Raw genomic sequence first — 23,792 nt, forward strand, 5'->3', positions numbered from 1 at the left:
GCTCCCTAACTCTGCTGATGACTCCTTTGCTGTGCTGGGTTCACTCATTTAACAGGAGGGCTCAGACGCTGCTGACCAGCAGGAGCTACAGTGCCATTCGTGTCATTGCTAGGCACCCCCCCACAGGCTAGAGCAGGCCCAGGGAAATTTGAGGACACACACAGGCACACCCATTCACTCCTGTTTCCCCCCCAGCCCCTCCCCAATCCCAGGGAGAGAACTGCAGAGTCACCCCCACCCTGGTGTATACAGCTCCACACACATGTCCAGAAGCCACGCAGTGCATTCTTGCACCTAGAGAAGAAAACTTCCATACCCTGCTGGGCTGGGAAAGAACCCCCGGGGGCTTTCTCTCCTAGTCTGGGGAGAACACCAACCCTAGGGGAAGTGGGGGCTCTGGGTTCCATTCCGCCCACCCAGCTGACCTCAGAACAACAACCTTGTTCCCCTAACCCTGCGAGCACTGGGGGAGAGGCCTGGAGTCAGTGTTCTCTCTACCCCACCCTCCCCACTGCCTCTTTAAATGCCAGCATCTCAACCAGGGATGGGGTGTGCTCAGTCAACCAGGGCCCAAAGGAGTCAGGTGGGGCCCACAGGGTCTGGGGAGACAGTGGAGGCTGAGATCCACCCTCCCTCGCAGGCCCCCAATTCCAGTTTGCTCTATACCGTTTCCCTGGATGCATCAGTCCTTCATACGTTAGTGAGAATTTGCTGGTTCTGTTGCTTTCTTCAACGAGGAGCTCAGCCTGACAGCTCCAGGCATCCAGTATAAGAGCGTGTGGCACAACTGGGGATGCGTGTCTGCAAAAACCCACCTGCTCTAGAGCTGGAAGTACCGAGAACAGGTGCTCTCAACTCACTCTGCCGGCCCAACCTTATTCTGAAGGGGCGGGGACCCCAGCCTGTCATACCAGTTCTACAATGTCTGTCTGACAATGAAGATGAATTAGTAGCCAGGTGTACTCACAGTTAGCTGTTTTTAATGCTTAAAAGCTCTGTACAAAAAAAAATCACAAATTAATCCTCACAACACCTCTGTGAGGTAGGTAGGCAAGTATTAGTCTCCCATTTTACAGATGGGGAAACTGAGGCAGAGAGATGACATGACCTGCCAGTGGTCCCAGCACAGCTGAAAGTCAGAGCCAACCATAAGAACACAAAGAATCCCCCCCCATTCAATCCCATCTCTGACTCTGTATCTAGACCTTGTCTGCAAAGAAATTAAAACATTTTAATTCATGCAAAAATCAAAACAATAAACCTGAAAAGGTAGTGAACAGACATACAGTAGTTCTGCAAAAGAATTCAGCCAAGGGGGTCAAATATTTTCCAATAGTGGGTAAATGTGAACAGCTTCGGCCTCCTCCCCTTCTCAAATATCATGACAATGACACATTCTTTTTGTTTGTTTCTTTCCCCACAGAAGTGCATGAGCCTAACTAAAGACAGGCTTTCCTGGTCCCAGTGAGCCAGGCAAGGTGGACAGCCTCCTCACTGCTCAGCTCCTGGGTTTCAGCAAGCGCCAGTCCCCAGCTGGAAGAGCTGCAAGGCTCAACTCAAACACGGCACTTCTCTGCTGCCCATGCCCAGAAGCCTTCCTGCTGTGTGGACAGAGTGGATCCCAGGGGCCTCTAACTCAGCAGGGTCTGGCCTTTTCTGCGCCCACTGGGAGGCAGCTCAAAGATGCTCAGTAAGGACGGCCTGGAGCCCAGGTAATTCCCTCCCCCACCCTCAGTGTACCCTTGCCCACCTCACTGTCCATGAGGACCACCCCAGCAACCGCCCTTGGCCAGCACTTCTTAGGACTCCTGCTGTGGCAGGTGGGGGCACCAGGCCATCCTGGGCTGCCAGGACAGGGAGAAGTGCTCTGGGTCCTGCAGCTCCAGGCCTTGGCTTCCTCTGTGCCTCCTGCCCAGGTTCCCAGGCAAGTGGAGCGGGCCTCTTTCACTGTGCTGCGTCTGCCTTCTGGAAGCTCTTTCCTCCTCCTGAGAGGGGCTCCCTGAGGCTTCCAACTCCTTGAGAAACCGCCATCCTCCTGCCAGCCCCACCAGGCCAGGTAGGTTGTGCTTCCTGAAGTCTCCTAAGTTGGAGACAGGGACATGAGAGTCCAGAAAACTGAGTGAAGCTCCCTTCCACATAATAGATCCATCCAGAACACTGTCCCCTCCACCCTCAGGCTGCCAGAGGCCTGAGGGCAGTGCTCGGGCAGCAAGAAGGGAAGCAGCAACAGCAGAGCAGCAGGAATAAGGACATGGGGAGCTACCAGTGACCAGGTATGCTCTGTGCCAGGGGCTGCCAGGCCAATCTGAGAGCAGGGAGAAGAGGACAGAGAGATCCACAGTGTTTGGCAACTGTGGGAGTGAGCTCCTTAGAGGCTGAACACCAGCCTCTCTGCAAGGTGCACACAGCGGAGCCTCCGTGGAGGCCAGCCACACCTCCGTGGTTTTCGAGGGATGACTGTGCTGTCTCCTTGTCCTATAAAAATCTCTTTTCAAAAATGTTCCCAACTCCACCCAGTCTCTCCAGGAAGCAGAGGAATCATTTCCTCAAGGCCAGCACCCCCTGGGACCACTCCCAGCCAAGAGCACCTCAGACACCCCAGGCCTGCATGGGGCCCTGCGGGTGGGGGACAGGGAGTAAGGCCCCCTACAGCAAGTCCTCAGGGGCGGAGGGCTCAAGGCTGCAGCTCTGCTCCTGCCACCTGTAGCGCAGCCTGGAGAAGGGCTGGTCCTCCCCGCTCTCCAGCTCGGGGAAGCCCAGCTGGTTGAGGATCTCGTAGATGCCAGCCTTCGATGCCACCTGGGAGGAGAGCAGAGGCAGGGGCAGTGTATCAGGGAAGCCACTCACGCCACTGACTTCTGAAGCTGAGTCTGTGGCCCGTGAACTTGGTGACCTGAACGAGTTTGCACTTTTGACTTCTGTTAACTTCTCTGAGCCTCAGTTTCCTCACAAGGAAAAGGTTCCACCTCAAAGGACAGCCTAAAGGAGGGCTCCACATGTGCAGAAAGCACCAGTCAGACAGTGAGTGTTCCACGCAGAGGGCAGCGAGGGAGGCCAGGCACACGCTGGGCCCTGTGAGGCTTGATGCTCCCGTGTGGACGCCCAGGAGTGGGGCCTGCAGGGAGGGCTGGAGGAGGGCATGGACGCAGGGCCAGGCAAGGCTATGGCCTCTGCCCCAGGTGGGCTGAATGGGGCCCCCCTGGACACTCAGCCCTGCTGCCCGGCAGTCCAAACCCTGGTGCCAGACTCAAACCATCCTACAACGAGGCACCTTGTCTCTCCACCATCCTGGGCATGGGGCAGGGGGTGCAACCTCCTCTTAGAACAAAGGGATGGGTCCATCCCTCTCTGGCTCTGGGGCCACCCACCACTCACCCACAGGAGAGAGGGGCTGAGGTCCCCTGAGGCTGGAACCCACACTTTGCCTAGACCAGCAGCCCTTCTTCCTTGATGTCCCCAACAGGGGGTTCAGCTGGGGAGGGAATCAAGCTTCCTCCCAGCCCCGGGCTCCCCCCAACTTCCACTCTCCAAGCAGAACACAAGCAGGAAGTGCCTTCGTCCCCTTCCACCTCTACCCCTCTCCAGGGGCTCCAAGAGGAAGCTGAGCCCAGGCCTGCTCAAGAGGGTGGCCCCGACATGGCCTTGGTGTGACCCCACCAGGCCTCCTGACTCAACACGCATCACATGCACCACATGCATTTCAAATGCCTACCCACGTGATGTCCGAGGCCACCCTCAAAGCCTGCCCTCGGCAGCCCTACTCTGCCTCCGCTCCTTCACAGCTCTGCATCCACCTCACACCTGCCTCAGCCCCCATACCCTTCCTGTGTCCACTCCGGCCGGGTCACTGGCCCCTGCTCTCAGCCCACCCACTTCCCAGGAGTTAATTCCAGCCTCCAGTCCAGATTAGAACTGCCAGGACCTGCTGGTAAGGTCTGGAGGAGCCAGCTTCCTGGCAGGGGAGTAATTATAGGCTGCTTTGCCAAAGACGGAAGAAGGCCTCTCTTCTGACCTAAGGTGCCGAGGTGGCAGCTCTGCCTCTAAAACAGCTGAGCAGAAGAAAAGCCAGGAGGGCAGACAGCAAGGCTGGTGTCTTAGCTCTCATGCCAAGCTTGAACAAGTCACCCACCCTCTGTGTGCTCAGTCTCCACCTCTGTAAAATGGGAGAGCAACAATCACACTGTGCTAGACCTGCCCAGCACAGGCTCCAGCAGATGGCCCTGCATGTCTCCCCAGAGTCCCCATCGAAGCCTTCAGGGCTGGCACCAATAGCATCCACATCACCTCCATGTTAGTGCTGAGGCCAGCAGCTGCGGAGGGCTTCGCTCACTGGTTCAAGATCATGGCTGGAGGGAGAAAAGGGCATGGCCACCACGGCCTCATCCTAGCCCCTCACATAGCACAGGTGAGGGTGGACCACAACTAAGGGCATGAAGTGCCCAGGTGGGCCCAGAGCCATCATCCACGCTTGGGTGGCTATAGTGATGCATGCTACAAGGTCCCAGCCCCAGAGGCTGCCCTGCTCCATCCCCCACCACTCCATCCCCTCCCACCTCCTCATTCGTTCGTTCATTCATCAAACTCAATAACTGCCTGCCAGGCGCAGACCAGCTGTTGGGGACCCAAAGTCAGATTAGACAAACTCTTGGCCAAATGGAAGCCTCCGGCAGAATGGAGGATGAGGGCTCTTCCTGCCTGCCATGACATCCCCAAAGGCCATGCACAGGCCCTGCGTGGCTGTAACGCAGCTCCAGCTGCGGGAGCCATTGCCCTGTCTCCTCTCAGCCTCAGCCTCCCCTTACCTCCCGCATCCAGGTGCTGAAGGGCCTCTGCCAGGAGCAGGCCTTCTCCAGGTGGAGGTATGCGTTGAAGAGAATCAGGCAGACATAGCGCTCCAGGTACTGCAGGCTCCGCAGCTGCAGCCTCCGCATTTCCTGTGCCTCTTTAGCTGCCTTCGCCTGAAGGATGGAACAGGGTGGGGTCAGGTGTGGGGGGATCCGTGCCTCCCAACAAACAAACATCCCACCCTGCTGCCCTGAGTGCCAGGGCAGGGTGACCCAGTCTCAGAGCTGAGGGCATTGCCCCCAGCTGGGTTACAGGACAAGCAATGGAGCATGCCGGGGCCGTGGGTCAGGAGCCCACTTCTACCTGAGAGGCACAGCAGGCCTCCTGGCCTCCCTGAGCCACCCTCTCCTTGCCACGGAATCACAACTGCTGTCCCATTCTGGGGTGAACGAGGACAGCAGGAGAGTTCATTGCAGATACCCTCCATGGTGCCCGAGGTGCACTGAGGCCCTCCTGCAGGACCTCATGCCCAGGACCGATGCCCAGGGTGGAAGGACCCTTACTGCCACCTCCTACCAACACCCAATCCTCCAAGGACCAGAGGAAAGGCTTCACTCCTCTCTCTGCAGGCCCTCAGGGCTCCCTCAGGGAGGATAAGAGGGCTCTGACCAGTGTCCTTGTGAGGGGGCTGATGGCAGGGGTCATCAAGGCTACGTTCTTGGGGCTCTGCCATATGGACACACATCAACCTCCTCTAACCCACTCCGGCACTGGGCCTACTGGGTGGATGAGTTCTTCCTCCATCCATGAAGGGGAGAAACCCCACCTTGGCCTCTGAGCCCAACAGGTCCCCAAGAGCCTTCCAAAAGTGAAAGGGGTACGCACAGCCCTCAGACCCCCAGCCCTCACCCTCTCCAAGGCTGGGGACAGGTAACAGAGAGAGGCCACCTGGCCAAGAAGCAGCAAGAGAGGAAGCGGCTTGGGAGAGGGAGAGGGTGTGTGGGTGCAGGGGATTGTGGAGCATGGATCTTTTAAGAAGCAAGTCTGAGCATCTTCATGGAAAATGGCCCCAGGCCACGTGCTGGGGTGAGAGCGACAGCAAAGCCAATTAAAGAGGTTTCCTAGAGAGTGTGGGAGCATCACTGGGCTGCGAGGGCCTGGTGGATTTACACAGAATGTGCACCAGATGGGGGAAACACAGAGGTGAGGCCGATGCCTGGAGTGTGAGGGCTGAGAGGGCTGGCCTGGCTGGAGGGAGGATGAGCAGGGACAGGAGGGGAGCTAGGCTGAGTCCATTCTGGAAGCCGCCTGTGTCACCTAGAAAGTTTATCCCCCGGTCAGCGGTTCACAACCTTGCTGCCAATGAGATACGTGAGGAACTTTAACATGCGGATGCATGGCCCCCTCCAGAACAATCCAACGTGAACCTCAGCAGGGCGTGGCCTGGGTATCGGGATTGTCAGAAGCTCTCTGGGAGACTCTCTATAGCCAGGGTTGCACACCATGGCTTCAGCACTGGGGAGCCATTGAAGGTCTGAGGGTATGAGTGACCTGTTAACAGATGTATGGGAGATTTGTGCTCAGGAGGAAAGGAACTTAAAGAGGGTCTATTCTAGGTTCTCCACAGTGTGGGGGTCAGGGTACAGGCCACAGACCAGGGGATAAGGCCCAGGACATGCACAGCCTGGTTCTCCTGCAGGGCACCCTGCCCACCCCTCACAGACATGTCACCCAGCCTGCACCCTCCCCTGCACTCTATGGAAAGGAAGTTTGAAGAGTGCAGGCACACTTTGCCTCATACTCACCCCCTTCTCACCCCACCCCCAGGCCCACAGTAGCCCTCACTGCTCCAGGAAGAGGACGTGGCAAGGGGTCATCCCTTGGGCACCAGGAACATCTGTGGGAGGGCATAGCAAGCCCTGGCCTCTGGGAGCCGGGAATGGCGACTCTGCTCACAGCTGGGCTGCAGCTGGAAGCCCTTCCGAACAGGAACACGACGTCAGCCTGCATGCATCTCCTCCTCAGCCCTGGGGTGTGCTCCGCTGCCTCCGACGTGGCACGGCCCACAGTCCCAAAAATCAGAGCTGGAATTGCCTGAGCAGGGCCTGTGGTCCCCAACCTTCCACTGCTACCTCCATAGTCTCTTTTGTCTTTGCCTCCAGGGTGGCATAGTAGATGGTAACTTGCAAAGCCTGCCCACCCATCCATCTAGAAGGAGCTCTGGGGCCCTAGAGATAGGGGCAGGGGTGAAACACAGACAGTGGGCTGTGCCTGAGAGGGGCGAGGGGACCAGAGCCAGCACTGTGGCTCCCTGGGAGACAGGAGTCCCAGGAGCTAGCTTCTGGTCCTAGCTCTGCCGTTTAAACTCACAGGCCCCAGGTTTATGGAGGTAGGATTTCTCAGCGAAGTGAGGGATGAGAAGGCACCTGGGCACCACAGAATGCTCACCAATCCACTCACTCATCCAGCAGGAAGGGGCTGCTGCACCAGGCCCATCACCCAGCCACAAACTGGGGATGCAAAGATGAATTACTCACAGGCTCTGCCCTCTGTGACTGAAGGGGACAGAAATCATTTCAAAGTAGCCAGAGCAGCTGCATTCTGGGATGACAGAAATACAAATCATTGGGAGGGGGAATCAAGGAGGAGGGGACATCCAGGATAGGTGAGGTCTACAGAGGAGGCAGAACAGAGCCCTGAGACGGGGAGAGCATGAACGGCAGGAAGGGGGCCCCAGAATGAGATGGGTCCCCAGGGTGCTCCCTCCCAGGGTGGGCAGAAGGGGAGGAGTTTGTGGCAGTAGGGGAGGGGTGAAGGTGAGAGGCCAGGCTCGGAGTGGATATGGAAGCCAAGCCAAGGCCTGGCCCTGCAGATAGAGGCCAGTGAGGGCTTCTGGGGATTTGAGGGTGGGAATGGCCCATGTCTGCCGTAGAAGGGATGGGGCCACTGGGGGCAGGATGTGTTTAGAAACTGGGCGTGAACAACAACAAAAAAGATTTTACCTAAATATAAGCCGCAGCCAATACAAAGCGACCCTGCCTGTCTGCAAGGCTGTACGGTCCGCGCCACAATGCAACCGGCCGCTCTCCACCCCATTGCTTAAGCTGCTTCTATCCTTCCTCAAGCTCCATCCCAAAGCCTGCAGCTTATTTCAAAACATTTTCTCAGAAGGAAAGGAAAGGAAATCACCCACAGTTCCACTGGGCAACAGCCACTGCAAACTTCTTTCACTTAAGGAGCTGGGAGGCAACGTGCAGTGGGTGTGAAATGCCTGCAGCTCTGGCTCTGTGCCACGGACACGACCACCATCCTCTCCCACAGCTGTGGGGATGGTGTTGTCTGCAGCAAGAGACATGGCTAGGATTAGGTCTGAGGAAGATTCTCTGGCGTGGAGACGGGGAGTGGCTCTTTCTGAGCTCCAAAGGTAGAATTATCTCCAAATTCAGACCACCGTGTACAGGTGACGCCTGACCACCCCCCACCCCAGAGGCTTCCGAAGGCACATTGTGCCGGTTCATAGGTCTATGATTTGAGACAATCACCCACTTCCTATCAAGACCCTGGTTTCCTTAACCCCAAACGTTAGCACCACTGCTGGGGAGGAGGACAGGTCGGCCACCTCCTCTCGATAAAAATAGTGGAGTTGTTTTTATATGGCCTGGCAGGCCAGACTGTCATTAGCTGTGGTGGAGCCGGGCAAGGCTTCCTCATTCATTGGATTAAGCCCTAAAATAGAAGAGGGCCAGGAAATGTGGCCGGGGCACTGGGTCCTTCAGGCCTCTCAAACCTCCAGCCTGCCTGGCATCGAGGCAGCCCAGCATTGAAAGCAGGGTCTCCCAGGATGCTCTGCTTTTTGCCGGGCCACCAGGGAGGGGCTCACTGAGGCAGGGCTGGGAGCCTCCTCCCCAGGCTACCACACAAGCAGAGCATGAGTGTGTCGGAGTCTACTGAGTGCCACGTGGGGGCCAAGCGCGTCACATCCTGACCTGAAGATGAGACCCTAACGCACTCTCCTCACGGCCCCAAAAAGGAGATGTGAACATCCCATTTTGCAGATGAGGCTCAGCAAGGGATTTTTTTTGTTTTTTTGGCACATGCTTAGTTAACCCTTCAAACAGTAGGCATTCTGCCCAAACCCATAGAGTTCTGAGCTGGGAGATGAACCCCAAGACCCCAGTTCTTCCTACCGCCCATGCCCCCTTGGCCACAGTCAAGCCCCACCACTCCCTGCTCACTCTTGGCTCTGTACCTTCACCCACGCGGTTCCTCCTGCCTGGCTGGGCTCCCTCCAGGCCTATGACAAGCTCCCCACTCTCCCAAAGTGAAGCCGGCTCCCAGCCCTCCACCCCAATAGCCCTGCCCTTCTCAGCTTCCTCTGCCCTCAAGCTGAACCTTTCAATTAAACTTTGCACCAAATTCCATCTTGACAGATTCCAATTGCTTCATCAAGGCAGGGGCTGTCTCAAAACAACCACAAACCCAGGGGCGGGCACCAGCCCATAATCAGGTACACCTCCCCCTTCTCCCTGCCACCCTGGGGGTGTGCATAGAACTTGGTGTGCAGCAGGCACTCAGTGGGTCACTGAGCACTCCTCCCCAGGCCCTCCTGCCCTGGCTCATGGCTTCTAGTATCATCTAGAATCCGGATCCTAGACAGACACTGAGTGGGGACTGCAGACTGGGATGTGCCAGCAGCTCAAGCGCTCCTCGTGGATATGGGTCAGGCAGCCCAAACCCACAAAGCATGTCCCAACTAACCTCCCGAGTGTACCCCAAACCTGCTGCACCCACAAGCCTGACCAGCTCAATGGCAACTCCATCCTCCCAGGTGCACAGACCAGAACCCAGGACTCCACCTTCACTTCGCCCTTCTCAACCCCATGGCCCATCAATCAGGAAACCCCACCAGCGCCACTTCAAAACACTTCCAGAGGCTGACTGCCTCTCACCACCCTGGTCAGAGAGACACCTTCAAGTCAGCAACAGCCCCTGGCTGGCCCCTGCCACCTCTCCCATCCGCTGCTGTCTATTCTCAACATAGCACCTAAGTGAGTCTTCAAACACGAAGCGGGTGGCTCTGCCCAAACCCTGCAATTTCTTCCTTCACACTCAGAGTAGAAGCCTAAGTCCCAGCAATCCTAGAAAAGGCCCTACAGTCTGCCTGTCCCCAGAACCTCTGACCTCCTCTCCTGCCTCTCGTTCCCTTACTCTGCTCTTCGAACACCGGCAGCTCGCACCTTGGGGACTGTGCGCAGGCCACATCCTCTGCCTGGGCTGCTCCTCCCGCCATGCCAGGCTCCTCCTTCGGGTCTGTGTTCAACCCCACCTTCTCATGGAGTCTCTGCCTAACCACCCTACTTATTTAAAACTGCAAGCCCATACCACCCCATCGGCACCTCCTAACTGTGGAGTCCTAATTAGGGAAAGGGGTCAGGCTGGTGGGAATGGGGGAAAGCAAAGGGAGGAAGCAGATAAGCTCCAAGTCTGCCTTTCTTCATTGTCCAGGACATGGCCCTGCTGCGCAAACACAATCTTCCAGCACTCAGCTCTCACCAGACCCTCGGCTGATAGAAAAATGCAACTTAGCTCACTGCAACCTTGGTGTTATCAACACTGCACAAAGCCCTCTGACACAGCACAAGCACAGTCCTAAAAATCCCCAGCCAGCCTGTCTCCTTGCAATCAACTCCTTTCTTGCTAACTTGCCCATGGCACCCTTCCAACATATTTTCATTCTTTCTCTAAAAATCTGTCTTTCTTTACCTACAACCATTTTAGCAAATTCTTCTTACTCCTCACATAATACCAGCCTCAGAGAGTTGCAACCTGTGACACTGAGCAGCTCTGCTTCTCCCAACGGACGCCACGCTGTCCAACAGACCCTGGCCCTGACATGTGTGCTGCCCGGCGGGTCTCCCTCACTGCAGCATAGACTCCGTGAGGCCAGGGGCTTCTGCCCTTTGTTTGTGTGGCATCTCAAGCACCTAGCACAGTACACTTTAGCATGTGTGTAATAACTGTCAAATCCATGAACGACGAGCACATGCCTCTTGCATTTACACTCATCCCAGCTTCACAGGATGCCTCGGTTGCCTGTGTCAACCCCTTTGCCTTCCAGAAAGGGAGGCGGAGGTGAAAGAGGTCACATGACCTGCCAGGGTCACATGAAGAGTAGCCAAAGAGCCCAAGCAGGAACCCAGACCTCCCTGTCCACCGAGGAGGCCACATGTTTGAAGACCTAGACACAGCTCAGGCTGTTGGCCGGGCACAGTGGCTCAGGCCTGTAATCCCAGCACTTTGGGAGGCCAAAGCAGGTGGATCACCTGAGGTCAGAGTTCGAGACCAGCCTGGCCAACATGGTTAAACCCCATCTCTACTAAAAATAAAAAGTTAGCCAGGTATGGTGGCACATGTCTGTAATTCCAGCTACTCAGGAGGCTGAGGCAGAAGAACTGCTTGAACCCAGGAGGTGGAAGTTTGCAGTGAGCCAAGATCATGCCATTGTACTCCAACCTGGGTAACAGAGCGAGACTTCGTCTCGAAAAAAAAAAAGAGCCAACAGAGCAAAACCCTGTCTCAACCAAAAAAAGAGGCAGGTGTGGTGGCACATGCCTGAAGTCCCAGCCTCTCAGGCCTGAGGGCTAAGGCAGGAGGATGGCTTGAGCCCAAGAGGTTAAGGGTATAGTCAGCAAGCCATGACCGCGCCACTGCACTGCAGCCTGGGTGACAGAGCAAGACTGTCTCTAAAAAAAACAAAAGGAAGAGCCAACAAGGGTCTTCATTAAGCTAAGCCAGACAGCAGCCCTCCCTACCCTGCCACCCCCCTGCCATTACTGAAGCCTCCCTGGTGTCCCCTCACTCACCCACTCAATGGGAAGAAACCTGGCCTGGTGACCTCTGCCTCCAGTTGAGGTGGAGCCCAGCTGGGCAGGCAGCTGACAGTCCCCAAAGACAGCCAGTGGCTGAAGGACAGTCTCCAGGGCTCACACCCTACCCTCTTCCCAAGTGCAGCAACAGCCCTCAAGCAATCAGCTCTGGCTCTGTGTGGTGGGTCTCCACTGAGTCCCTGCAGAGTATATCCCCAGGCCAGACCAGCAGTGGGACCCCAGGACAGGAAGCTTTCTGCACCTAACCCCTGGAAGGGAGAAAATGGCCCTCAAACTATACCAGTAACCCATTTTCCAAAGGTGACATCATATTTTGTTAAGTAATTTCAAAGCCTGCAGGGACTCAACCTGGTGCCACAGGCCACTCTGCATGCCTGAGTCCCACAGATACTGCTCAGCAGCACCTCTAAGTCAGGCACTAAGATTCAACGCTGAGAGGACACAGTCTCGTTCCTCAAGAGGCCCACTGTCCCCAAATGTAGCCTACTGAGCCTGCCTGGCAGCCCAGCCACCCTGCTCCCTCCACACACCCCATCCCACCTCCCATGGCCCCAGACCAGTCCTCATCACCCCTCAAGGCAGGCAGAGCAGGGGTAACAACTCCAGGTGACAGACGGAAATACAGGGTTCCCAGGCAGCCCAAAGACACCTGCCCAAGGTTCCACAGGAGTTACTGGCAAAGCCAGGGGTGGAGCCACGGTTTCCAACCCCTGACCCAGGACTCTTTTGCTTGGTGCAGAATGTCCTGCCCTGGAAGACCAACAATGGGGACAAAGAACCAAAGGGGTTAATAATGAAGGTACAGCCAGGCTCTCCTATTTATTTATGCAATAATTTCCTCAACCTTCCCTCCATTCGCTCGAGGGAGACTTTGTGGAGTCCCTACTTGTGCCAGGCAGGGTTCCGGAGTCAGGGTTTCAGAGGTGGACCTTGCAGCAGAAACAGGCACCTCTGGTAACAGCCACAGTCAGGACAATGACAGGGCAGGCACCAAGGTAGGGTCTCTGGGGATCACGCAGGGGGTGAAGGAGGTGGCGGCTCTGGAGTTGAGATTAGCCCCTCCCAAGTCCACCAACAATTCTAAGCCCAATGCTGCACACTTGGAAACCATGCCCAGCACACCATAGGTGCTCAGTGGATGTTTGCTGTTGAATCAAGCAGGGAAGTCCCCCTGGAGAATGGAAATACCAGCTTGGCCTACAGTGGGAAGGAAGGGAGATGAGCGGTTCCGGCAGCCAGGTATGGGGGCTCACGCCTGTAATCCCAGCACTTTGGGAGGCTGAGGTGAGAGGGACTTGAGCCTAAGAGTTTGAGACCAGCCTGGGCACCGCAGCAAAGACCCTGCCTCTAAAAAAAATTTTAAATTAGCCAGGCATGGTGGTGCATCTCTGCAGTCCCACTTACTCAGGAGGCTGCGGCAGGAGAATCACCTGAACCAAGAACGAGGCTACAGTGAGCTGTGATTGCACCACTGCACTCCAGCCTGGGTGCAAGACCCTGTCTCAAAAAAAAAACAGAGCAAGACCCTGTCTCAAAAAAAAAAAAAAAGAAAGAAAGCGGTCTTGGCGACTGAGAACACATACCGTACACACACACACACACACACACACACACACAGGAACACCCATGTACTCACATGCTCGCTCACACACAAACACTCGTTCTGGAAGCTGTTCTAGGCTGGGTGTGAAAGAGCTGGGGAAGCAGCCCTTTCCTGGGGTCCTATTTTATGTGGCAGTTCATGCACGGCAGGCTACCCTCATTGCTCCGGCCTTGCTCCCGAGACACATTACCTACTAGAACCACGTCTCTGGGGAACAACTTTGGCAGCCAGGGTTTCCAAGAGGCTGGGAGAGACTCTGCCTGGGGCTCAGAGCCAGAGGTCTCTGGCCTTTTATTTTTCTTAAGAAATGACCTCAGACCTCGGGGCACACAGCCGGTCTCTCTGACCTCCCGGCAGCTTCTTAAGTCTCGGGCCAACTCTGCACCCACCCAGGCAGTCACACCGTAGTGGATGTCAGCTTCCTTGCCAGCCCTTCCCTTCTCTGCCACAAGACTGACCCTGGCTCATGGCTGCCACAGTGGAGGAAAAGGGATATAGATGGAAGAGTTGGGAGCCAGGTTCTGATCCAGCCTCCAGCCAATCACAAAACTTTATTAGGCCTCAGTTTCTTCTCAAATGGGTCTAATAAGATGTCCTGATCTCACTTCCTGTCTGAGGACAAGAGACCAAGGGGAGTTCGTAAAAAACTCAAATAACAGCCGGGCGTGGTGGCTCATGCCTGTAATCCCAGCACTTTGGGAGGCTGAGAGGGAAGGATCACCTGAGGTCAGGAGTTTGAGACCAGCCTGGGCAATATGGTGAAACCCCATCACTACTAAAAATACAAAAATTAGCCAGGCGTGGTGACGGGCACCTGTAATCCCAGCTACTCAGGAGGCTGAGGCAGGGAATTGCTTGAACCTGGGAGGTGGAGGTTGCAGTGAGCCGAGATCACACCACTGATCCACAAAGTTACAGCACTACAGTCTTCATGCAGTAAGCCTCGCTTTGAGACCAGAGGACGTTTCCTGCTCCCTGTATGGCTCCCTTCACCTCAGCTGTTCTTCAAACTCTTCTGAAGGCAAGACAGGAGACACAGCAGGCAGTTTTAAACACAGAACACTAAGAATTAACGTCACCAGCCAAAGCCCAGGAAAAGTGCCGCTGGCATTAATGATTCTAGCAGGGCTGCCTCCAGGCGCCCTGACTTTGGTTTTTGTCACAAACATTTTCCCTCTCCAAGCCCAACAGGAAACAACGAAGTCACCAGAGGGTGTTGCCGCTCTGGGCCGGTGGCCATCTTGGATTCTCCTCGGCCAGGGCCCAGCCTTCTCACGTCTGTTCGAAGTGCCGGAAGTGGCTTAGTTCAATGGGTTTTCTTTCTTTTTTTCCTTTTGAAGCAGTTTTTTTGTTTGAGACAGAATCTCACTCTGTCGCCTAGGCAAGAGTGCAGCAGCAGGATCTCAGCTCAATGCTCACTCAGCACACTGCTTCTCGGGTTCAAGCCATTCTCCTGCCTCAGCCTCCTTAGTAGCTGGGATTACAGGCACCCGCCACCATGCCCAGCTAATTTTTGTATTTTTTGTAGAGACAGGGTTTCACCATGTTGGCCAGGCTGGCCTCAAACTCCCGACCTCAGGTGGTCCTCCCACCTTGGCCTCCCAAAGTACTGGGATTACAGGCGTGAACTAGCACACCCAGCCTTGAGGCTGTTCTTAAAATGCCCTGAGCGTCTGGCCCCTTCACATGCACAGGGCAGCCAGGCCTTGACTCAACCTTGCGTTAACTAGAGAATGGAGGGGCACCGGTGGGCTGCAGCCCCCTGAAGTCCAGCCATTTGAGACAGACCTAGGCAGAGAGAAGGGCCAAGGCTGTTCCCTCAGGGAAGGTCTGTCCCAGTGGAAAATGTGTGTGCAGGCTTGGTCCCACCACCTCCCAGCTGCACCCAAGGACCTGTGTGTGGGATGTGTTCTTTTCCTCATCCTTCTCCTGCTCAGTTGGCGACTTCCTCAGGGGCAAGGACCATGGCTTCCAGTTCTGTTTCCCTGCAGCAGGGCTTAGGGTGAGCGAAGAGAGGTGAAGTGGTGCCTCCTCCCTCTTGGGAGGCCACGTGGCGTGGCATAGAGGCACGATCTAGGAGTCAGGGGCCGGGTCTCAACCCCCTCCTAAATCTGCCAGCTGTGTGTTCTTGGGCAGCTCAGTGCCTCCCTACTCAAATGTAAAACTGGAACATTAACACACCCTTTGTCACACACAGATGAAGTGAGGACTGTGGTTGTGAGGGCGTCTATCAGCCCAGCATGGGCAGCTCTCGGACGACTCCCAAGTTGGCCAAGGAGATGTCAGGACACGTGTGGCCAGCACTGGGTCTCTAGTGACTCCCTGCCCCTCTGCCTGAGCCCTACTCCATCCCTCTCCCTGCCAGCTCTCACCCCAGTCACCCAGACCCTCCCCTCAGACTCCAACCGCATCCACATCTGGAGGAATACTGGGCCTTGCTGAAGCCAGCATCTTTCCCTCATTTTTAGACAAGCATCTCCCAAACCAACCCATCCACCAGAGGCAGGGAAAGTAAAGGAAAGAGCAAGCATGGAACCTGACTGTCTGTCCGCACCACACCTGAGGGGAAGCCTCTCACTCTGGAAATACTGCAGTTAATTAACATAGACGGAATGAGAGAGCCGGCAGATCGCCATTCTGCAAGTTCTCAATAAGAAATCCTGGCGATGCACACTGCTGGAAGCCAGTTGTGACAGGAGAGATGACAGGACCTTCCGGCCCCAGCAAGTAGCATGCAGCAGCCCCAGTAACCACTCCACCACGCCGACCTAGACTCTCATAAAGCCTTGGATGCCGACCATTTCCAGGAAGCACAGGCCAACTTAAACCTAGGGGTGCAACGGGCAAAATTAGCTCCAGGAAGCCCAGCAAGGCAACCAGGCTACCTCACAAATATATTTCAGGGGGAAAAAGGAGAACTGTTCGTGATTAAAAGAGACTTCGGGCCACGTCAACCAAATGCAACATGTGGATCTTGTCTGGTCCTGATCCAGCTGCAAAAAGCCTATGAGATTAGTGGGAACATCTAAACACTGACCAGGTATCTGCTGGTAAGTAGTGACTGTTGTTTAAGAGGCGATAATGGTGGCGTGATTGCTTTTTAAAAGATCCTTCTTCTTTAGAGGCACGCACCGAACTATGCACAGAAGAAGTAATGTGCAGACTGGGATGTGCTTTAAAATAATTCAGTGCAGAGCTCAGAGGGTTTGAGATGAAATAAGACTGGCAGAGATGGTACTTACTGAAGCTGGGAGGTAGGCACACGAGGGCTCAGGAAATTATGCTCTCTGCTTTGAAATTTTGTTTGAAACATTCCAAAATATTTTTTAAAAAAATAAGTTTCTAGCCAGGTGCGGTGGCTCACGCCTGTAATTTCAGCACTTTGGGAGGCTGAGGAGGGCGGATCACGAGGTCAGGAGTTCAAGACCAGCCTGGCCAACATGGTGAAACCCCGTCTCTACTAAAAATACAAAAATTAGCTGGGCTTGGTGGCGTGAGCCTGTATTCCCAGCTACTTGGGAGGCTGAGGCAGAAGAATTGCTTGAACCTGGGAGGTGGAGGTTGCAGTGAGCGAGACCGTGCCACTGTATCCCAGCCTGGGCAACAGAGCATCACTCTATCTCAGAAATTAAAAAAAAAAAGTTCCTACTTTTCAATTCATTCAATAATTCTACTTCTAAGAATCAGCCTTACAGAAATAATCCACACAAATGAAAAAGCCATATGCACTACAAGGTCCACATCACCCTCATCCCAGAGGAAGACAGGAGAGAATGTGAAGGGCCACAGATGCTACATACAGAACAGCATGGGAAACGGTACTTCCACTCACTGCGTGGTATGTGAATGCGAAATTTGATGATGTAAGGGTTCCTTGGCAAACACGACAAAATGCCCATGAGCCAGAGCTACTGCTTAATTTTCCCTCTCTCTGCCCTACGAGAATATCAGCTCCACGCACCTTTCATCACCATTCCCCCCAGTGCCCGCGCAGGGCCCAGCACTGAGGCGGCACGTGCTGGCTGGGCACATATTGAAATGCACAAACGCGGCCTATGTGAGCAATGAGAGACATCTGTGGGCCTGCTGCAATCACAGCTCTGAGAGAGGCTGCACACAAGTGCATAAAGCCCAGAAAGAAAAGGCCAAAAGTAAAATCATCGCTGAGTTGGCAGGATTCTGGGAGACTCTTTGCTCTCCCTGGACCATCTAAGCATTTGGTGCTGTCCTTATTCCTGCTGTGCAACCTCAGGGCGCAGATGAAGATTCATGCACATTTTGAGCCCTCCTCTCTGATCTGCAACAGGAAATTGACATCCAAATCCTTCCACTGTTCCCCACAGAGGGCCCTGGAATAGCTTTATTGCTGAAGAAGCACAAATGCCAAATCACAGGAGCTGTGTTTTTAACTGCTTATTATTAAAGTGTAAGTTGACTGCTGCAGCTGGCAGGGGGCCAGGAAAAGGAAATTCACCATCTGGGGGCTCTGGGGAGTGAGGGGCAGGAAGCCAAGTAGACACGTGCTGCTGAATTCCAGGATCCCAAGTGGACTCTTGGGAGGAAAACTTCAGATGGGCCAAATGTGGACCAGACCTGGAACATTCCTAGGCAAACTGAGCTGATGGAGGGAATAAAGCCCTGCCCAAGCCTGAGCTCATCCAGAGCTCTGGGGGATCTGACCAAGCTGATGGCAGTCCCTGAAGGCACAGCATGCCACGCTCTGAGCAGAGAACTACAGACCTGCTGGAGGCCACCTGGGGACTTCTGGTTTGAAACCAGAGGGTAGAAGTTTAAATAAACAGCCGATACCGCAGGTGAGACCCGGCTGCCAATTTCCAGGAGTCACTAATAGAGGGTAGGGGTGGTAGCGGCCACCGCTGCCTTTCTAGAGCCTCCGCAATCTCCCTGCAGCCCACTGGGGCAACAAGGATGAGATCCTTGGGTCAAGGACAGCATGGTCCGGGGAGGAACGTGGGCTGGGAGTGAAGACTCTCATCCCCACTCAGCCACCAACTCACGGTGATTAACCTGAAAAGGTTAAACACAGAATTACCATATGATCCGGCGATTCCACTCCTAAGTATATAACCAAGAGAAAGGAAAACAGATGTTCACATGAAAACTTGTTCACGAATGTTCACAGCAACATTATTCATAATAGCCAAAAAGTTCTACAACAACCCAAATGCCCATCAGCTGAGGAATGGACAGACATCAAGGGATATGTCTATACAACAGAATATTATTCAGCCATAAAAATGAATAATACATGCTCCAACATGCATAAACCTTCAAACATGATGCTAAGTGAAAGAAGGCAGACACAAAGGACCACAGAGTGTATGATTCCATTTATATGAAATGACCAGACCAGGCAAATCAACAGAGAAAGAAAGATTGACAGCTTTTGGCAGCTTTCTTTTCTTTTCTCATAGCAGGTATGAGGTTTCTTTTTAGGGTGATGAAAAATGTTCTAAACTTGATGTGGTGCTGGATGCACAACTCTGTAAATGTACTGAAAACCACGGACGCACCACAAATAAGTGAATTGCATGGCACATGTATGTCAATAAAGCTGTTGTAATGGGGTTTGTAGGGGTGTGGCAGGTCCCCCAGTGTGGTCCCCACCAGCATCAGTATCAACTGGGAGCATGTTAGACTTCCAGACTTACAGAATCAGAAATTCCAGAGGGGGGCCCAGCAGTCTGCATTTCAGTAAGTCCACCAGGTGGTCCAGAAGCCCACTAGAGCTGGGGGCCACTGCTTAGAATATGTGGCTCTCAGCTGTGGCTGTGCATTGGAATCACCTGGGAGCCTTCAAAAACAAGATCTGTGCCCTGGCCAAGACACCCCACTGACTAAATCAGACTCTCTAGGGATACAGCTCAGGCACAGCATGGTTTAAGACTCTCAGACTGATCTCTTAGACATGCGGGGTGAGAGCTCCTGAACCAGAGCATGTCCTCAGCCCTCTGAGCTTCAGTGCCTCTAAAAATTTGACCAGGTGGCTCACTGGCACCACCTCGTGTCCACACCGGGGAATGACTCTACATCTTGCCTTTGGACTCTCCAAAGGGCCCGGGTGTGGGCTCAGCGATCCCCATCCTCCCACCGCAGAGGTCACCACCAACCTTGCCTTTGGAATGGAGGTGGGTGACCTGGTGGGAGCAGGTGAGAATCCTCGGCTGGCTCTACTTCCTCTCTCCTCGTTAAAAAACACCACATCCAGAAGGCAGCCAGAGTGACCACCTCTAACAGCCCCAGCCGCCTTCCTTCTCCAATGCCAACAGAGAAAAGCAATCGCCTCCAACAGCCCCAACCACCCTTCCATCTCTAATGTCCAAGGAGGAACGCCAACTCGCCCATACCAACTCATCTCCAATAGCTTCTACGTCTTGAGATGTGGGCACCAAACCAACTTCACTGCCTCTAAACTCGTTTTGCATCTTTGGGCCCTTGGCCTTTGCCATGCAGCCCCTCCACCTGGGCTCTCCCTGAGGGCACTGCTCCCAGCCAGCTCTGGGGAAGCTCTCCCCATGGCTCAGGCCCTGTCAAGCTTCCTGCTCCACCCTCTGGGTGCCTCGAAATGGACATCCAGGGCTTTGCAGCTCAGAGGAAGGGGGGCCTATCAGCTTTGGGAGTCAGGGAGGTAGGGAGCTCTCTAACAGAGTCTGGCCAGCATAGGGTGGAGGCTTTAAGGTGCTCTGAAGCTGGCATCCTTTTCCAACTATTGGGCCTCCAGCTCAGACGGAACTGGAGGCTTCAGTTCTCAGCCCTCTCAGCGTCCTCTGAAAGTGGGAGGAGGTCAGCTTCTTAGCTCATCGCTGCCAGGAGACCATAGTGAGTGGGACCCAAAGGCATCTCAGGAGACTCAGGATCCAATCTAACTGTGGCCCTGAAGAAAACAGATCTTCCTAAACCAGCAAAGTCCATCTTCTGAAACTCCTTAACCACCTTCCTCTCCCCACATTTAACAGCTTTTTTTTTTTTTTTTTTTTTTTGAGACAATCTCCATTACCCAGGCCGGAGTGCAGTGGCGTGACCACAGCTCACTGCAGCCTCAACCTCCTAGGCTCAAGCAGTCCTCCTACCTCAGCCTCTCAAGTAGCTGGAACCACAAGCCACCACCATGCCCAGCTGATTTTTTTTTTTTTTGGTAGAGACAGAGTCTTTCTATGTTGCCCAGGCAGGTCTCAAACTCCTAATCTCAAGTGACCCTCCTTCCTGGGTTTCCCAGAGTGCCGGGATTATAGTATGAGCCACTCTGCACCTGGCCTAGCAGCCGCTTAATCTCTCCACACTCTCCTCCCAATTGACCTCTGATCTTGGACCCAGACTGATGCCAGATGACTTGCTCTGCCTTCCAGCCAGGCATCCTCCCTGTGCCCCAGTCAGGGCCTGATCCACGACCCTGAGCAAAAGCTGGGCCCAATCAGTCATTTCCCCAATGCTTAGATAGCTACAGCTGAGCATAGGGCTGGGCTTGGGGCAGGCCTCTCTGCAGAGGCCACAGGCAAGAGCTGTTTCTGAGAATTGCTGGCCAGCAGTAGGGAACACGTGGCTGGCCCATACAGCCCCCTCTCAGCACCAGGGAGTCCTTACCCTCTACCCACTGGCTCCCACTGCTGCCCCTCCCACTGAGCACCTGCCTCTGTCCCAGCAACCAATCAGATTCACGGGGCCAGAGAGGAACAGAACTGAGTGCTCCACACTGAGGCCCATGTGGAAAACTCCAGTGTCCACACCAGCCTGTGGTCACGGGACCAGGCCTGCAGGGCCAAGTGCAACAGAATAGGGAGTACTGGGGACCCAGGCAGGCTTGAGGGCACATTCTTTCCAGATAGGCTGAACATCCAGATTTTTACATGAAATCTGGACTATCATGAAACTTTTTTTTGAGTCTCACTGTCACCCAGGCTGGAATGCAATAGCACGATCTTGGCTCACTGCAACCTCCACCTCCCAAGTTCAAGAGATTCTCCTGTCTCAGCCTTCTGAGTAGCTGAGATTACAGGCACCCACCACCACGCCTGGCTAAATTTTGTATTTTAATAGAGATGGGGTTTCACCATGTTGGCCAGGATGGTCTCCAACTCCTGATCCCAGCTGACCTGCCCGTCTCAGCCTCCGAAATTGCTGAGATTATAGGCGTGAGCCATTGCATCTGGCCAAAACTTTATTTTTATAATATAATGAGTTATTTAAAAATAATGTTTACTGAGCAGACCAAAAAAAAAACCCATCTGGGAGCCAGCCCCAGGGCAGCACAAACATACAAATCCTGACAGCCACCCCAAGACCCTGAGGGTCCCCACCCACCCACCACCTCACTCCTGTCCAGGACCCAGAAACTAGAGGGTGAACAGCTGGCACCACAGGGGTCCTGGGTGTTCACTCTGATTGGCCACATCCTTGACTGGTCCCAGAGCTGCAGCAGTGGTTGAATGCTTTGAACAGGGCCCCTGCACACATCCCCCTACCACTCCAGAATCTGGTATAAATGCTTTGGGACTGGGGATGTGGCCATTTCCTGGATCACTTTCACTTCCAGAGGTGGAAAAGTGACCGAGAGCCAAGGAGGGGCCCATAGAACCCCTAGAAACCCCAAAGCCATATCAGCCACTCTCTGGGCCGTGCACACCTGGAAGGGTAGCTGGGGGGGGCCTCACCTGGCGGTAGGTGCAGATGATGATTTCCCGCAGGTGGTAGTGCATGGGCGTCATGGTCTCACTGACTGTGTCCAGCGCCGCATCCACCTCTTTCTTCACACGGTGCCCGTCAGGCAGCAGCTGCACCACCTTCATTACTACCTGGGGACAGAGAAGGGGGATGAGCAGACAGGAAGCTGGCAGGGGCAGGTGAGAGCCCACAGCCCCAGTACCAGGCTTGCACCTTCGCCAAGGGCTACATCAGGCCTAAGGCCCAGGCACTGACCACAGAGCCCTGCCTGCCCCTCAGTTCTCAGACTGAGGGAGGACAGGGGGATTCTGGACATTGAGGCCAGGCTCCCTGAGTGCTTTGCTCTTTCCTCCACAATTAGGATTTACTGGTTGTGTTGAGGATTAGTATACAGACATTGCAATTTGTACTGAAAATCTTAAAAAGCCATAGATTATGATTCCTTTTTAGTTATTCCACTGACTTTTTTTTTTTTTTTTTTTTTTTTTTTGTCAGAGACAGAGTCTCACTCTATCATCCAGGCAGGAGTACAGTGGCGTGATCAGGGTTACCGAAGCTTCAACTTCCTGGACTCAGGTGATCCTCCCACCTCAGCCTCCCAAGTAGCTGGGACTGCAGGCCCGTGCTATCACGCCTGGCTAATTTTTTGCACTTTCAGCAGAAATGGGGTTTTGCTATGTTGCCCTGGCTAATCTTGAACTCATGGGCTCAAGCACTCTACCCCCTAGGCCTCCAAAAGTGCTGGGAACTTATTCCATTAACTTTCCAGCTTAAAATTTGGAGGCAAATTGTTCCTTAAGAGGATGTTAGGTATCAGTATCTTCAAATGTCGATAAGCTGTGGCAAGCCCACCAGTCCACAACTTAATATCCTGCACACGACACATTCAGATTTTCAACATCAGAGCACATCAACAGAGGAGGAAAACTCGACTGTCACAGCCAAAGACATCACAGAGCGCACACAGTGCTCACAGGAGAGACGCAATCAAGACGCGGTTTTCATTAGGAAACAATTCTACTAAAAACACGGGAGAAGAAATCATTTAAGATGTTCAAGACACTAAATGCACGACTGTGACTCCAAACTGCCATTTTGTATGCTTTGTATTCTACTATACAAAAACCACCCCAATGCACCCATACAATGTTAAGCTGACCTAAGGCGCTGTTTTCATTTTGTTTTGTTTTTCTTTGAGAGGGAGTCTCACCCTGCCACCCAGGCTGGAGTGCAACAGCACGGTCTCCACTCGCTGCAAGCTCTGCCTCCTGGATTCAAGCAATTCTCCTGCCTCAGCCTCCCGAATAGCTGGGATTACAGGTACGTGCCACCACACCCGGCTAATTTTTGTGTTTTTAGTAGAGATGGGGTTTGCCATGATGGCCAGGCTGGTCTTGATCTCCTGGCCGCAGGTGATCTTCCCGCCTCAGTCTCCCTAAGTGCTGGAATTACAGGAGTGAGCCACCATGCCCGGCCAATGTGCTTATTTTTTAAGCAGTAGAAACCCTGCTTCAAACAAAGCCTCATGCAGAACTTTGATCTATAAAACAGATAGCTGCCACATACTGGGGCCGGAGGAGCATGCAGGGGGTATGATAAGCTTCCTGACCCTCATCCTAACCTGCACAGCCCCCAGGCACTGCACAGACCTTGGAGTTGGACACCACTCATCTGATTATAATCCCCGACCCTGGCCAGGTGCAGTAACTCATGCCTGTAGTACCAGCACTTTGGGAGACCAAGATAGGGAGATTGCTTAAGGCCAGAAGTTCAAGACCAACCTGGCCAACATAGCGAGACTCCCCATCTCTGAGTAATAAGAAAAGACAGAGAAAAAA

At 54.1% G+C, this 23,792-nt stretch overlaps 1 protein-coding gene across 8 annotated transcripts in view; it reads right to left on the minus strand.

Moving 5' to 3' along the window:
• Window positions 1-962: 962 nt before the first annotated feature.
• The window catches only part of PALD1 (phosphatase domain containing paladin 1), a 100,481-nt gene continuing 77,651 nt past the window's right edge, over window positions 963-23,792 (minus strand). For all 8 annotated transcript variants that reach the window (XM_078345647.1, XM_054242951.2, XM_035268091.3 and 5 more), the window contains exons 18-20: window positions 21,945-22,085; window positions 4,803-4,958; window positions 963-2,799 (exon numbers count right to left, since the gene is read on the minus strand). In XM_078345647.1, the coding sequence (XP_078201773.1) occupies window positions 2,647-2,799; window positions 4,803-4,958; window positions 21,945-22,085 (450 nt within the window). In that variant the 3' untranslated portion in view covers window positions 963-2,646. The remainder of the gene's footprint in view (window positions 2,800-4,802; window positions 4,959-21,944; window positions 22,086-23,792) is intronic.

Source organism: Callithrix jacchus, chromosome 12 (genome assembly GCF_049354715.1).
Source record: "Callithrix jacchus isolate 240 chromosome 12, calJac240_pri, whole genome shotgun sequence".
Taxonomy (NCBI): domain Eukaryota; kingdom Metazoa; phylum Chordata; class Mammalia; order Primates; family Cebidae; genus Callithrix; species Callithrix jacchus.